The 16,295-nt window shown below is 42.7% G+C and overlaps 1 protein-coding gene across 5 annotated transcripts in view; it reads left to right on the forward strand.

Annotated features, from left to right (window-relative positions):
• Positions 1–16,295, forward strand: part of ADD1 (adducin 1) — a 130,460-nt gene that overhangs the window by 28,404 nt on the left and 85,761 nt on the right. For all 5 annotated transcript variants that reach the window (XM_061584694.1, XM_061584695.1, XM_061584696.1 and 2 more), the window contains exons 5-6: positions 9,303–9,383; positions 15,889–16,038. In XM_061584694.1, the coding sequence (XP_061440678.1) occupies positions 9,303–9,383; positions 15,889–16,038 (231 nt within the window). The remainder of the gene's footprint in view (positions 1–9,302; positions 9,384–15,888; positions 16,039–16,295) is intronic.

Raw genomic sequence — 16,295 nt, forward strand, 5'->3', positions numbered from 1 at the left:
GTGTGATTTGGGGGAAACGCCCTTGCGGGCAAAATGGAGAGGACTGATAGGCCAAGTTTGTACTGCAAATTGGAGGTTCCTTACCCCTGATGTAAGGATTCCTGAGGCCATGTTGTGTAGAAGGACATAGTCACTCCGTCATTCTAGTTCACCCTCTTTATGTTCTTTTGTTGGCTCAGAGTTCACAGAGGGGAAAAGGCAAGCATCTTAGTCAATCCCTAAACAGGTTGTTTTACTCAGAATTATTTATTTATTTATTTATTTATTATTTATAAATAATATAGTATATAATAAAAATGCAAACAACATTCAATAAAATTACCACAAAAACAAAAAGACAAGTGTATATCACAAATAAAACTGAGCAGCGCACAAAAAAACGTTAAAAATTAATGGGTTGTAGCCAACTGCGTTCTTCTCAGAGTAGACCTATTGAAGCTAACGAACTCAAGTGAGTCATGTCTATTAACTCTGATGGGTCTGCTCTGAGTAAGACCAGCATTACATACTACTCTGGGTAACTCACTAAACACTGAAGCAGCTGCGTTTTGCATAAGCTGCAGCTTCCAGCCAGGTGCAAGAATAGCTCTACATACAAGTACATTGCAGTAGTTGATACATGAGGTCACCAGTGTATGGACCACTGTGGCAAGACTGAGAAGAGTTGTAGTTGGTGCACCAACTGAAGCTGGTAATGGCTGCTCCAAGGCGCTGAGGTCACCTGGGCATCTAATGAAAGTGATTGTTCTAAGAGCACCTCCAAGCTGCACAACTGCTCCTTCAGATAGAGTGCAACCGTGTCCAGAGCAGGTACACAACCCAAGAGAGTCTGTCTTGTCAGGATTCAGGTGCAGTTATTAGCTTTAGTCTAGCCTGCATCCAGGCATGGGTTTAGAACTTGCATGGGCTCTCCTGATTAATATGTTACAGAGAATATCATCATTAATATGTTACTGGATATCATCAGCATACTGGTGACACCTTCCCTCAAATCTAAAGATCAACGCCATCATCTTCAGATACTAAATACCACTGAGGACAAAGCTATGTCCTGTGGCTTCCAAGAGATCCACTTCCAGGGGCTGAGGCAGAGTCACACAACAATACTGTTCGGAGCCATATCTGTCAATAAAAGTGAAACTGCTGTAAAAACATGCTCCCAACTCAGCAACTGTCCAGAGATTGAACAGGGCCTCACACAGCCTGTCCATTTCTCAAAGAAGGTAATATGTCAGGGAGGTTAAGACTGATTCTGCCCCAAAACTGCATTTGAACCCAGACTGGAATGGGCCAAGGTAATTAGTTGTATCGAAGAGCATCTGCAGCTGATCATCCACCAGCTCCAAAACTAGGCCTGAAATGGAAATGATCAAAATATCCAGTTATTAAGAAAACCTTGGAAAGCCTGAAGAGAGTCGCTATCTATTGTATTGCCCAAGCCAATTTGTAAAGCCAAAGGGCAAGCTTCTGTTTTGGATATGAATACAATAACAACACAAGTGGGGTGAAAGCGACAAGGTTTTTTATTGATTAAGAAAGAAAGCATACGGAGACCAAGTTAATCTCACGTTCCTGCAGATGTCCAGGAACCCTCTATGAACAGACCCCTGAAGGAGCTGGATGCACAGCACACCATCCTGAGATATTGGATCTATGCTGAGTTCCACCATGGGATGGTTTTGCACTTTGTATACTCTTAAATGCTAATACCACATCTGCTGTTTGGGTTATTGTGACAATGTTTTTCACAAGGTTTAAACAGCACTTGGTAGGCAGCCAGGATAGATTCATGAGAAGTAGCTGAGATCTGTAGTTGACTAGTGATTCTCCCCAATTCTAAATAGGAGGTACAGAGGCCATGAGATGGGAATGTAATGAGGTTATCTGTTGTGGAAGAGTCAGCCGGTCAGCCTCCCATACACTGCCCGAAATCAGAGGATAGTCTACAGAAATAAGTATTATAGGCAAGCATTAACCAGTTATATTTCTTCTGGCCTGTCATGCCACATCTCATGCCATAGGATAGCTAAGCCTGGGCTGGGTGTCTTATTGGATGCCGATAGGACAACTAAAGACATGAAAACTAGGTTCTAATGTCGTTTATTAAATATAAGGTTAATAATGGAAACAGAAGATAGTTACAGCTCTTTATTGCTGTTAGACATCTATAACAGTGGTGCTGGTCTCTGTGGGTCGGTGTGGAAGCCCTCCTGAGGCCTCTCAGACTCTGCCTGATGTCACAAATTGCACTTCTATGGGCAAGCCTTTGTACTATTGGCCTTTATAACTCATCCCTAGTCTTCTGCTTTGTGCCTTCTATGTCTAAGGCCGTGATTCTCAAACGGTGCGCCCAGGCACACTGGTGCACCCTAAGAGGTGGCTAGGTGTGCCTCAAATATTATGAAAGTGTATTTTAAAAATGAGAAGAAACCCATTTGTATAGGGTAAGTAATAGTTTTCTATAGTTTAAGTTATTTTTATTCATAGTTTAAAATACATTAATATATTTTTAATTTTGTACACAAAGTGTGCCAGAAATTTTTTATGTTTTACAAGTGTGCTGCGAACCAAAAAAGTTTGAGAACCACTGGTCTAAGGGATGGCTCATCTACATTAAAGGGAGATACTCCCTAGTTCAGCCTTTCCCAACCTTTGGGTCTCCAGATGTTGTTGGACTACAGCTCCCATCAGCCCCAGCCAGCATAGCCAATGGTCAGAAATTATTGGAATTGTAGTTCAGCAACATCTGGGGACCCAAAGTTTGGGACAGGCTGCCCTAATTGTTTGCCTGTTCTTTTCCCACCATTAACGATCTTATTGTAGTAGTCACAGCATGTCTGATAAGATATCTGCTGTTTGGCGCAGTTTCTTACACTGAGTGCTGAACTTGCAGCTCACAGCATAGCACTGTGAAGAGCTGCAAGAAAGCTAATTTAGCTCTTTATGTGAGGCATTTTATTCACTAGCTCCAGTTAACAATATAGACATCCTAATTGCTTTTAATAAGCATGGGGTCAAGCCCCTGAATATACCAAACTAGACATGCTATAGGAACATTGCATAAGTCATTTAATTCATGTGCGTAATCCATTTAAAAGGCAACACATGGTCCAAAAAGGATCCCTAAGCATAAAAGGAGCAAGTGTGGTGCACCAACCTATTCAAAACACCCAATCTTCTGGATAATCTTCTGGATAATATGTACTGGATAGTACACCTTTAGGCAGCTCCATGCAAATTAACATGGAGGTCTACAGCCTGGATTGGAGGGTGGGTAGGGAGGGGAAATGGAATTTTAGCACAGTGAGAAATTGCAAAATTTTGAAACATGTTTGGATTTTGACTCAAGGCTAAAGGGTTGTTACTCAACATTTATGCAGTATTCCTGAGATTAATCATAAATATTCTTTGATAAATAAATGAAATCAACAGTTGAGGGGAAATAATAGACCCACAAGTTTGGAAAGCTATTTTTAAAAAGTTATTCTTTTTCTTGATACAGGAACATGTAAGAGGTACAACAGGTGCATCCTTCCCTTTCTCCAAATGAGATAAAAGCATGCAGAACAAATTGTGTGTGTGTGTATTAGAAATGTTCATACTATATGTGGTGAAATGCCCAGTTATGAAGCAGTTTAGTTAGAAGTACTCTAGTCCTTTCTTTGATTCTACTCCTCAACCCTCTCATGTTCATTAAGTCTTTAGTTATAAGTGAATAAAGGAACTGGACCAGACGTAGTTTTTGAAACCTGGCCCTTCCTCCTATTCCTACAAACTGACAGTAGTCTCCCCAGAAAGCTGTGAGGAATCTCTCAGCCAGCAACTGCATTTGGTATTGAGGGGGAGAAGAAGGTGGAAAGTGGGTCATCAGTTTTCACATTCTTAAAGGGAAATTTTCTAGCTGTTCACACCAGTTAGATTTGAGACTGCTGGATACATATAAATAGTGGTTGCTTCTTAAAAAGTGTATCGGTTCAAAACTGAATGATTTGTTCTGGACTTTCCAGAATCCTTTCATTTCTTATTAGAACATTGCAGCAGTTATGGATTGAGTAAACAGCAGTTCCTGTGGATTCCACTGCCCTTCATTCTCAGCTGGAAATGGTCATGCTATATGCACAAAGATTGGAGGTGCCTTATGACAACTGTCAAAATGTGCCCTCCTCAGCCTGGTTAGGGACCAGTGGTTAGGGATGGTGGGAGTTGTAAACTAACAACATCTGCCGGGCACTAGGTTGGGGTAGGCTGGTCTGCATTTTAGCAAATGATTGTAGCCTGAATTTGCAAACATTTGAACATTCCAATATGTCTGGTGAAATGGAAGTTTCTCCTATGCATGTAAAAGGTGGGTAGCTAGCTCCACCTAGCGGCTGAAGGCAAAAGAGCACTGTTGAATTTTTGCAGGCACTTCCTGGTCTGGTCCTGTTCTTGCCTCAGTTCTCTTTTGCCTTCACCAAGCTCGGTTGGGTCCTCTCTGCTTCTTGGTTTCAGGCCTGTATTCTTTGTTCTTTGTTCTAATTGTTGTTGTTGTTTCCTATGTTGGTGTTTTTTCCTTGTTGACTTGTGTTTTTCATAGTTTTCCTTCCCCAGTTTTTTTTTAAAAAGGTTTTGTCATTGTTTCCCCTGGAGTCCTGCGACATGGAGCCTCCATGAGGGTTACCAGCAGCCCTTTCAGTCTCCTAGCATCCCCCCCGCCAGCCTCACAGGCTCTTTCAGAGTGGGAACGGCAACGGCAGCCACCTTCTCTTGCTGGTGCCGCTGCCTAGATTGCCTCACGTCCTTACAGGTCTCCTAACTGTGGCTGGCCTCTTCCGATGTGTCCTTTGAAGAGACGTGCGACCAGTTCATCAGCCCTTAGACTCTCCCTGCTACCTAGCTAGCATTGAGGTGGGCAGATGCCAAGCAGGGAGACGGCGTTGGACCTCCCCTGACAGGCCAGGACTCAGGCAGGGCAGTGGTGTGTTTTGCCCAATGTGATGGTGTTTTCCGCACCCCCACATCTCCTAGGAACTACCACTGAGGCCTCTTCACCCTGTAAGCCCCTCTGTGTGTTGCACCCATGGGGAAAGCAACCCCCATATCAGAAAACCCCTCTAAGAGGATGAAACCGCTTCCCCCCATCAACAGATACAGAGTTAGAGCTTTTACTCCTCCAAGGCCCAGTTCCTTCACATCCTTTGGTGGCACAGTCAGGGGCAGCGATGGCCCCACCCCTCTGTTGGCAGGCACAAGGTGGCTGAGGCACAGGCTCTGGTGGGCAGGGTGGTTCTGGAAGGCAGGCTGCCTGTTTCCAGCAAACCCACCGGGACAGACAGGCAGGACCCTGAGCAGCAGTCAGGATCAAGAAGCAATGCCTCACACAGCGCAGTCTGCAGAACTCAAAGGGACCAAGAACCCCTATCTGATGAAGAAAGCAAGCTACCTCAGCCCTCCTTGGGGTCCATTTTTTCTACCAGTTCCTCCCCTGAACCCTTTACAGGCTTTTTGGAGGAACCAGTACTTCTTCAACAGGCCCAAGAGGCAGGGAGGCAAAGGCTGCAATTTTCTGGGTCTCAAACTCAGCCCATTCAGTTACAGCTTTCAGCTCAATTGATTCAGCAGTTGAAGGAACAACTCAGGGACTCTCTCTTAATGGATTTGGCTAGAGACCTGTCTGCATCATCGGTCCATTCGCGGGCCCTGCCACAGGAGGCTTCAGCTCCTTCGCCTACTCGGGTACCTCCTAGAAGACAGGAGTTGCAGGATCCCTCTACAGACTGCACAGCTAACAATATGCATCCACCACGGAACAGAGCATCTCCAGATCCTCATGCCACGGCCCAGGGCAGGCACCTTCAATCTCCAGAAGATGCTCCTCTTGACCCGGACACCGGCTTGATGATCCTGGATGAAGAGGGATGGAGTGGGGATTCTGAATCTGAAGAGATTGCAACCATTAGAATTTTCCAGGAGCCGCACTTCCTCTTCCTCCTGTGTAAGGCAATGGAAGCCCTGAGGCTGACTTCTACAAAGGATCCTCCTGCCCCCTCTACTTCTAGGGTTTCAGCTCTGTGTCCAGACCCGAAACCCAAGTCTAGAGTCCTGAAGCTCCCTTCCTTACTTCCCAAAATACTCAAGCCAGAGTTCGATATTCCATTGCAATGCAAGAAGTCAGTCTCTATTGCCAAAAAATATTATATGCTGGAGCAACACATCATGGACCAACTGAAGGTCCTGCTGATAGACACTCCCATTGTGAATTTGCTGAATCCATCTTTGAACCCAAAGGACTTGGATGCTCATCTGAAAGACAGATCAGGGTCTTCGAAGGATCCACGAGGCCAGTGTGCTCTCGATCTAAGCAGCAGCAGCCTCCTCTATATTTGCTCGTGCTTCCCTTCTGTGGTTGGAGGATCTCCTCGATGGACCACAACAGGACACGGCCTGAGTACGCAAGTCCTTACTCAAAATCTCTCGGGCAGTAACTTTCATGGCAGATGTGTCCATGGATGCTATGCAGTTTGCAGCAAGGTCCCTGGTGACAGGCGTAGTCACTAGAAGAACCTTGTGGCTGTGACATGGGAGGCAGACCCCACGGTTCACTCCAATCTTGCCTCAGAACCATATGTGGGAGGCAAGTTAATCGGAGATGACGCCCTAGCAAATGTTTTGGAATCTAAAGAGAAGAGAAAGTGAATGCCATCTTTCAGGAAAAGGGATGACAGAAGGTACATTCGGCGTCCATTCCACCCTTACCTGTCATCTCAGTCCTTTCATGGCTCCAGGACACCCAGAAGAGCGAAGGATGTCAGCTCAAACCACCCATTCTGGGACAGACAGCATAATCAACTTAGGGCACAACAACATTTCCCCAATCGCTCGGGTTTTGGTTCCCAGTTGTGCGACGCCAACATTCTGCCAGTGGGGGACCGTCTCCAACTCTTTGCACACTGGTGGAAGGGCACATCATCAGATCAATGGATACTACACACCCTTCAGTATGGCCTCCACCCAGCCTGCAAAATTTATTCCATCTCCCTTGTCAGCTTCCCCACACAAGAGGGAAAGGGTCCTGCGGGCAATTTCTCATCTAATACAGATTTTGGCTATAGAACCTGTCCCAGCAGGGGAGAGTTTTTTGGGAAACTACTCTTTGTTCTTCACTGTCGTGACAAAAGACGGATTGTTCAGGGCGGTGCTGGATCTAAAGAACCTGAATGGATTCATAAAGTACCACAGGTTTCGCATAGACATCTTACTCTCAATCAAAGGAGCCCTGAGAAAGGGGGACTTCCTGTTCTCAATCGACCTGAAGGAAGCCTACCTCCACTGAGCAGACTGGCAGACTCAGTCGAAAGAAATTGGATCAGGGAGAATGGATGCTTCACCCGGGTGCCTTTCAACAGATAGTGACACGCTTTGGCAGGGTTCGAGCGGACCTGTTTGCCACCAGGAGTAACAGACAGGTGAGGACATTCTTCTCCAGGTGTGTGACAGCAGGAGTGGAGGAAACAGATGCCTTGACATCCCACTGGCCTTCAGGCAGACTGTATGCCTTCGCTCCACTCCTGATTATCCCCAGGGTCGTCCACAAGATCCGAACTGAAAAAGCATCTCCTAGTAGCTCCCTGGTGGCCAAGTTGACCATGGTTTCCAGATCTCCTCTACCTCGTAGTGGAACCCCCATGGAAAATTCCCCTAAGGGAGGGCCTGCTTTCTCGAGGGCAGCTTCTTTATCCAGATCCGGGGTGGTTGGCGCTTTGTGTATGGAATTTGAGCGGAAGCGCCTCTTGAAGAAAGGCATCCCTCCCCAAGCACTGGAAACCATGAAGGCTTCTAGACGTCCCTCCACAGTCAGAATATATGAGAGCACATGGAAGACGTTCTCAGCCTGGTCACAGAAGAAAGGAATTCTTCCACGGAAAGCGGGAATCAACAAACTACTCTCTTTCCTGCAAGATGATTTATCAATCGGTCTCAGACCAAACCCCTTGAGATGCCAGGCTTTGGCATTATCATCCATACTCTCCAGATGCCCGGACAATCCATTCGGCTTGCATCCTTTTATCAAATGTTTTCTTAGGGGAGCAACCTTATCAGTGCCACCTACGGTTCACCACTACCCGACCTGGGACCTGCACAGAGTCAAATTCCTCTTCGTCTGCTGTCCTTTAAGGTTCTGTTTCTTGTGGCCATTACTTCTGCCCGTAGAGTGTCTGAGCTGAATGCCCTGTCTATGCATGAGAGTTTGTGTGTGTTTCATAAAGATAGAGTAGTCCTCCGCACAGTCCCTTCCTTTCGCCCCAAGGTCCTGTCCACCTTCCACTGCCAACAGGAACTGGTACTGCCGTCCTTCTGTCCGAATCCAGTTCATCCCATGGAGAAGGCCTTAAAGTATAAAATTCTAAGACAAAGTCATTTAGGAAAACAGATAATTTGTTTGTGTTTTTTCACCCAGCGTCTCTGGGTAACAAGGTTTCCTCTTCCATGTTAGATGGATCAAAGCATGCATTTCCTTGGCATATGCCTCGCTAAGACTGGCCCAGCCAGCTGGCATAGTGGCTCACTCCATGAGAGCGGTGGCCACATCAGCAGTGTTTTCCCGCAATGCCCCTCTAATAGAGATCTGTAGGGCAGCTACATGGGCCACTCCTAATACGTTCATTAAACATTATAAGATAGACACATATGCATCAGCTGAGGCAGCTTTTGGGAGGAGAGTGGTACAGCACGTCCTCTCAGATCACTAGAGTTTTGCAGCCCAGCAATATTCCCACCCTACATGGGTCAGCTTTGGTATGTCCTACCTGATATCATCTTTTACATGTACAGAAGAAGAGACATTTGGTCTTACCATGAAATCGATCTTCTCTGTGCATGTCAAAAGATGATATCAGGCCACTCCCTAGGAGGGCTGGGCTACCTTTGCAAGCACAAATAGGCCTTTAGGAGAGAGTATGAGTACTGTTGTCTTCTTCTGTTAGTGTGTTCTTCCTATTCTTTTTCCTCGTTTATTGGCTTGTCATGGAGAACTGAGGCAAGAACAGGATCGGACCAGGAAGTGCCTGCAAATATTCAACAGTGCTCTTTTGCCTTCAACTGCTAGGTGGAGCTAGCTACCCACCTGTTATCATCTTTTGACATGCACAGAGAAGACTAATTTCAAGGTAAGACCAAATTTCTCATCTCTATTCTTTCATGGAAGTATATTATGACTTTTTCAATACATCTGGTCTATATGACAGAGCTCAACTTTCATCTTTTCTGTATTAAAGCAATATTTGTCACTAAATATTCAATTTTTATTCTTTATATATTTGTAGGTCAGAGTAAATTCAGAACAGGAACACTTTCTCATTGTGCCTTTTGGGCTTCTCTATAGTGAGGTTACTGCATCCTGTCTGGTAAGTGAAATCAGATTTCTGAACATATGGATCACAATACAGCTCAATTTAGATGTGACTAAGCACCATTAAAGCCAATGAAACAAGTTAATCACTACTAGCTGAAAAGACCAACATTTTCCTTAGCTTAATAGCAGTGGTGGTAGGAGGCAATTTCCATCCATATCGGGGAAGGGAGAGGGGGAGTTAAAATGTATTTCCCTGCAACTCCCCCTTGTGCTGTTCAGCTGTCTGGGGAACAGGTGAGAATGGTGAAAAGGGAGTGGGACTTCAAGTAATGGTTAATCTTTATCTGGACCCCTTCTTGCTGCTTTGCTGATCAGTGGCAGGGTATGTTGTAAATCATTTAAAGTTAGACAGTGGGCCAGAAGCAGCTGGGGAGGGGGCACAGAGAATGTGCATATTGCTCAGAGAATGTACAAAATACAGTCGAGATTTGTGCATTTCCTGAGGCCTGTTTGGGATTATGCATAGTGGCTGGAGAATGTACAAAATTCAGACTATGTATGCACATTTCCCAAGGCCTGTTGGAGATTATGTATGTTGACTAGGAAATGTGCCCAGTTCCCTCTTCATGGAAGGATTATGTGCACATTCTCCATGAGGCCTGGTAAATGTGCACAATGGTTGGTTATTATGCACATTAACCATTCAACTTACATTCCTCTTAACCTATGTATTGAAGAAGGTACTGAACTATGTATTGAAGAAGTTACTAAACTGGTAACTAATGGATCTCTTACAATACTGGTGTCATAACATGTCATTTGTCAAATCAGAAGGTTGCCGTGGCATTCATAACAGCAAGATCCTTATTTCCTACAAGGGGCACATCTGCCATATCAAAGTTTGTAAAAACCTTTCCTGAGCACACAGGACACTATTCTGTATAGGTATATTCACCATTGTCCTGGTAAACGATCCACCCTTCGTAAGCATCTCCATCATGTCTGGATTGAGCTTCAATTGATTTATTCTTATCCAGCCTATTACTGTCAACGTCAAAGTCAAATTCTTTATTTGCATTTAGCCATAAGCCATCGCAGCCTATTACTGACTCCAGCCAATCATTCAAGAACAATACTGCCCCATTTGGGTAAGATGGAAAAAAGAGTGGTATCTGAAGATCTGGAGAAACATGCTGATAAACCCTAAAGTGGTTTTATGTAGATACAATAGATCCTTGTAGGATCGTTTCCACAAGAAAGAACACTTTCTAGAATTTGCAAAAAAAAATTGAATTTGTAACAAGCTCTTCCCTACATACTGTTTAATACTGCTACTTTGTGGTCTCTGTGCAGTCATACCTGTGCATTCTGTGCCTGTGCAAAAAGAATCTCAGAAAGTTGTAGAACTTTAGAAAATGGGACCTGGCACTTGCCCTTACCCTCGAGTGGACAAACCCTATGTTATATGCTGTAAGAGCAAGTAGGCACTTTATTGGCCTGTAGTTGTTGGACCACTGCCTGAATAGTATCACATCTTTTTCCTTCTATGCTTCTGGGAGTTTTCATCAATTTTAGTTCAATAGATACCTACTCTTAAATCATAGGCATTCATTTTTCTTTCTTGCTGATCACAGTGCTTTTTTCCTTAAGGATTTAAACTGCTTAGATACATCAGCCTTGTATGGCACACACAAGCAGTGCTGCAATTGCAGGAAGGGATCCCCATTATTGATTGGCGTGAAGTGTGTTCTGTACCTGGGTGAGACATTTAAGCAAATTTGTGTTCGACCTGCCTCACATTTATACAGCAGTACAGTCACATAATTGAACACCTATCTGTGGCAGCATCCTCTGTGACACGATGTCTAAACTTGGTAAGAGACTGCATTGAGTTCTGGTCTGCTTGCCCTGTGAGGTTTAATGATCTTACATTTGACCCCCAAATGGCCAAGCTCTTCTGAGTTACTGGTACTGCTTCAAATTTTGCAATAGCTGTATCTATGGTACCATCAATTCCCATAGTTGCTAAGCATGAGTCTTGCTCTAAGTTACGTTCTAAGAGCTGTAAGTCTAAATCTCAGCAGCTTTCCTCAGAACTAGGGAAGAAAAAGAATAAAACCATATGAGGTGCCAGCTCTTTTTTTTTTTACAATAATTTTTATTCAAATTTTCATAAAACATACAAAACAAAATCATAAAACATTCAAAGACAAAAAACAAAACAAAAATAATTAAACAAAAAAATAAAATGTTGACTTCCCATTTGTCGCAGATCAAATCAGTTATAGGTCTACAATATATAACAATCCTGTCTCTTAAATTATATTATAAAATCACTTTCCTCCAGTAGTTATCTTAATTAATCATCAAATCTCATAAACATTACTTTATTCTTTCCACAAAAAGTCAGAGAGGTTTCAATTCTTTAAGAAATATATCTATCAATTTTTCTCCTAATAAACATGTTGATTAATCCATCTTGTTAATAATAATAATAATAATAATCTTATTGTCATAACCATAGTCCAAATAAACATATCGATTAATCCATCTCATCAAAATCTGTTAGGTCCAATAATTTCAATAGCCATTATTCCATTATCCCTATTAATTCCATCTTCCATCTTCAATAGTCCTGTTAAGTCCAGTAATTTCAGTGTCCAATCTTCCATTATCAGTATTCCATAATAATCTTGCTGTCATAACCATAGTCATATAATAAGAGTCTGATGGGAATTTCGTCTATCCCAAATATTTTCTTGCCATCAATTCTGAATAAGTTGCTGAAATATTGTTGTAAAGTCATATCTCTGTTCTTCTTTTTTACAAAATGCACTGGCTCATCTCTTGAGAGTTTTTCCATTGTCACATGGCTGCAGTTAATTCCATAGATTTTCTCTATATCAAGCTCCATCACGTCATTCCAGTCCAGAAGATTATCCAAGCCATTGATAACTTTATCTCTAATATCTTCATTAATTTCTTCAGAGATAACGTTAAATTCCAAACAGTAGATTTTATTTCTAATATCCATAAACTCCAGATCTTTTTCCAATTCCACATTTGTTCCAATCTCCAGGGCTTGTATCTTCCCTTTATTTTTTCTTTTCTCATCTCTGATCTCATTCTCCTCTCTCACAGGATCCCCTATTTCTTTAAGCTCCTGCATCATTTTGCTCAGTTCAATTTTCAGCTCCTTACTGCCCTGTCGCAGGGTTTGTTTCGTTATCTCAATCTCATCCATTATTTTCTGAAACATAATTACTTCCAGATTCTCAGCCACTTTCTTGATTGCCATTTTTAAAACCACGAAAACAAAACAAAACAAAAATAAAGAAGAACCACTTCTTATTTCAGCAACAATTGGGTTAATATTCCAGGCTTGATGACATCACAGTATAAACAGAGCAGCCTGCCTTATCTCTCTATGTTCAAAAATACAAAACAAGTTTAGTTCCCAGCATCAAAACAGTTAGTGGCGTCGTGAAGAAGCAGATTCGTCAAAATAAAATAGACCAAAAAGAGAATAGTCCCAGACAATATAATGTTGCTCGGAATAGAAATCCCTCTTCTGTGTATATCTTTAGAATGCACTTCCAGGACAGCTTTTTGCAATAGAAACAGAGATAAGCTGTTAATTTCGTGAATAACAGAGAAGAGTAATAGCTCACCCAGAAGTTCTTTAAAGCTGATTAATTTGACAAATCTCTTTTTGCTGCAACAATTTAAACCAAGTAAAAAAAATAATAGAAAGAAGGGTGCTTGCCTGTTAGTCTGTTTTCTCTCTGAAGAAAAGATAAACGTATCGCATTAAACAGATAGAGCTTGTTCGGAAGTCCGTCCGGCATTGCTGGCTGGACCTTATCTCATAAATTAATGAAATCCAGTCCTCCCAACAAAAACAGGCTTTTGAGGTTGATCTCGAAATTTCTCCCGGGCAGGGAGAAACGTAATCAGTCAAAAAAAAATGTTCTGACTGATTTATATCTGAATAAGCTTCTTTTGAGGCGGGAGCCCGTCTCAAAAGCAGGCACAAGCGAAGTCACCCTTCCCGGAAGAGGTGCCAGCTCTTGATCCTCTAGCCATTTGTTTGCATCTCAACATAATTTTCAGCCCTGATACTTCATCCAAGGAGATAGGACTCTTGTCAGTTCTGCAGTAGGTGTCCCAGCAGAGGTTTGCCTTAGTTGCTCCTGTGTTTACACCTGACCCTGATCAAGCTTGATAAGAGTTCAAGAGCAGGATTCTGTATCCACGTAGCAGTGGCAATTCAAATGTCCAGTGTGTCCATTCTTGTTGTGAAGGGAACCTGCCATACAGTTCTGCCTTTTCACTGAAGCCAATATCTATATTGTATCATGAGGATAAAACGCTTACACCTCTAAGCCCATCTTATCCTAAATGGGATTAGCAGGGCAAGCTTTGCATACAGCAAGGGGAAGTGACCTGCTTTTAGGCAATACCAGCAAGGGGTTGGAGTGGGGAAGTAATACAAGACCCAGAGTGCTTTGTGTGGTAACCTACACCTCCCATGTAGTATACTATACAAGTACTCATAACGTTGCATTCGGTGCAGTGTTTTGTTTGGTCACAAAGCATTGTTGCCAAGCATGCCAATAATCCTAATGTATGTAGAAATTTACAAGGAACTGAAGTTTGCATCCCACAATTGGTTTTGAACCACCCTGTCATACACCTGTGCCTTCAAGAGAATCTCCTCTGCAAGATGGCATAGAATCACATGCATGCATCCCAGTACTTTGCTGGATGCAAGACACTGTCAGGCGTAACACCCATTGGCAATAATACTTAATATACATAGAACTGAATAAGAATTTAGGGAGGTGACCCCATGATAAACTTTGGGACACCCCAGATCATATCCCTGAACTTCCATGAAAGTGTTCTCTATGACAGGGGTCACCAATGTTTTTCTCTCACTGGATGACATCAGTAACTAAACTAACCTTCCAGCTGGCTAAAAGCTGATGTTAAGGGATGTTTCACACAGGCTATTTCCATCTCAGCTACATTGTTTTGGGGTCTGCAACATCTCTAAACCAGATACATGATCTATTCCATCAACTTTTGTTGAGCACCATGCCTTTGATGTCAGAACTAGAGCTGATGGAATCTTCAGGCGAGTTTTTCTACAAATCCTCTTCAGTATATCTAGGACTGTACACAGGCCATAAAGAAGAAACAGACTACTTGCTTTTAATCAGCATTCTTTGAATTATTTTGTGCTGCCACACAACCTGCCCTGCTTCTCCACTGCAAGCTCTTCTAGGGTCTTTGGCTGTTGAAAGAGAACTGGACAGGAAGGTGCTAACCTGCCCCTTGAAGAATGCATGTAGCACAGAGTTCACCCACTCAAGGGAAGGGGTGTCAGAACCCACTTTCTAAAGTTCTGGAAGTTTCCAAGATGTTACTTTGCACAGGCCAGAACCCATAAGTGTTACTGCAATCAAGACTATTCAAAGAATGCTAGTTTTACTGGTGAATTACTAAAATTTCTATATAAACAGGGGAAACCCTTTCCAACCATTGTAGAGTAGAACTGTTAATAACTTAAAAAGTCGAGAGATCCAATGTTGAATTACACAAAAAAAGGTGGTATGAATTAAAACATCACTATTTTATTCCTGCTTTCATCACAAATGTCATGTGGCTGTTTTTACCTTCCTCCTCATATGAAGAATCTGTGAAACCCAAGATGCAAATAATGTTGAAAAACGTGATATGTCTGTAAAGGCTCCAGTTCCCCATGGTCATTCTGTGGATGTTGAGTTGTATTAAAAAAACTAATCTAACAAACTTGTCTACAACTTCAACTCAGATATGTTGTGAGAATATGAGAATTCCATTAAAATTAGGTGTTTTTGGCACCCCACATTCCACCATAATAAAGGACTGTGCTTGAGATGCAAGCTATTTTTAAACTTTATGTATTTTTGTGTTAACAGCATCAAAGAGTAACATAAAATAAACCCCATATACAAGTGCTTCTTTGTGGAGGTGCTGATGGTACTTTCTGCAAAAGCCCAGCACGTAGGAGTGAGACTACCTGGTTTCTCCCATGAGAAAAGAACTGCCAGCAGCATTTCCCTGATCTTTCCACCTCCTGCAAAATCCCAATGCCACAGGAGAGAAGCACCTCTTTTTTTTTATTTCATGGAAAACTTGAGGGAGGAGGGGAGGCCCCCGAAAGGTGGTTTCTTTCCCATGCACTGAGCTTTTGCAGAAAGGGAAGGGAGCAGAGCCACTGTCCCCCCCGATTAAGTTCTCCCTGAAGGAAAGAAAAGGTGGCTTCTCTCCCATGAATAGGACTTTTGCTAGAAATAGAGGGGGTGCTTTCCAGATGGGAGAGAGTGCTCTGGTGAGCATTTGATTGTCTTGTTTATTACTGTCCTTGTTTGATACTCCTGCTTTTCTATGCATTTTATATTTGTTCAGGCACATTTAAAATGTCTGAGCCTATTTCTCACTCGCAACAGGACAACAGGCCCTGAGTAAAAATAATAATGTCTAGGATTAATACTATTTTATATTATCAGGTTAAAATAAATATTCAAGGTGATGTCGTTGATCGTGGAAGCACTAATTTGGGAGTTAATCAAGCTGGCTTCACATTACACTCTGCCATTTATGCAGCACGACCTGACGTTAAGTGCATTGTTCATATTCACACACCAGCGGGAGCAGCGGTAAGAAGTTCCTTCTTCCTTCAGTTGTGAAGTGGCAGACAATTTCATTCACTAATAGATTCACTTAATAGGCAAAAAACCTTGTGGTTTAAGAATGTACAGATGTTTCTATCAAACTTTAAAAACCAGGGAAATTGGGCAGCTATAGTGAATGGACCAGGGGAGCAGGACACCTGACCTCCTCTCCTCTACTGCCCTACAAATTTGTCAAAATGCAAACATAATTTGGGTTGGTCTTTCACAGTCCAATGCACTTG

Source organism: Rhineura floridana, chromosome 9, assembly GCF_030035675.1.
Source record: "Rhineura floridana isolate rRhiFlo1 chromosome 9, rRhiFlo1.hap2, whole genome shotgun sequence".
Lineage (NCBI taxonomy): Eukaryota > Metazoa > Chordata > Lepidosauria > Squamata > Rhineuridae > Rhineura > Rhineura floridana.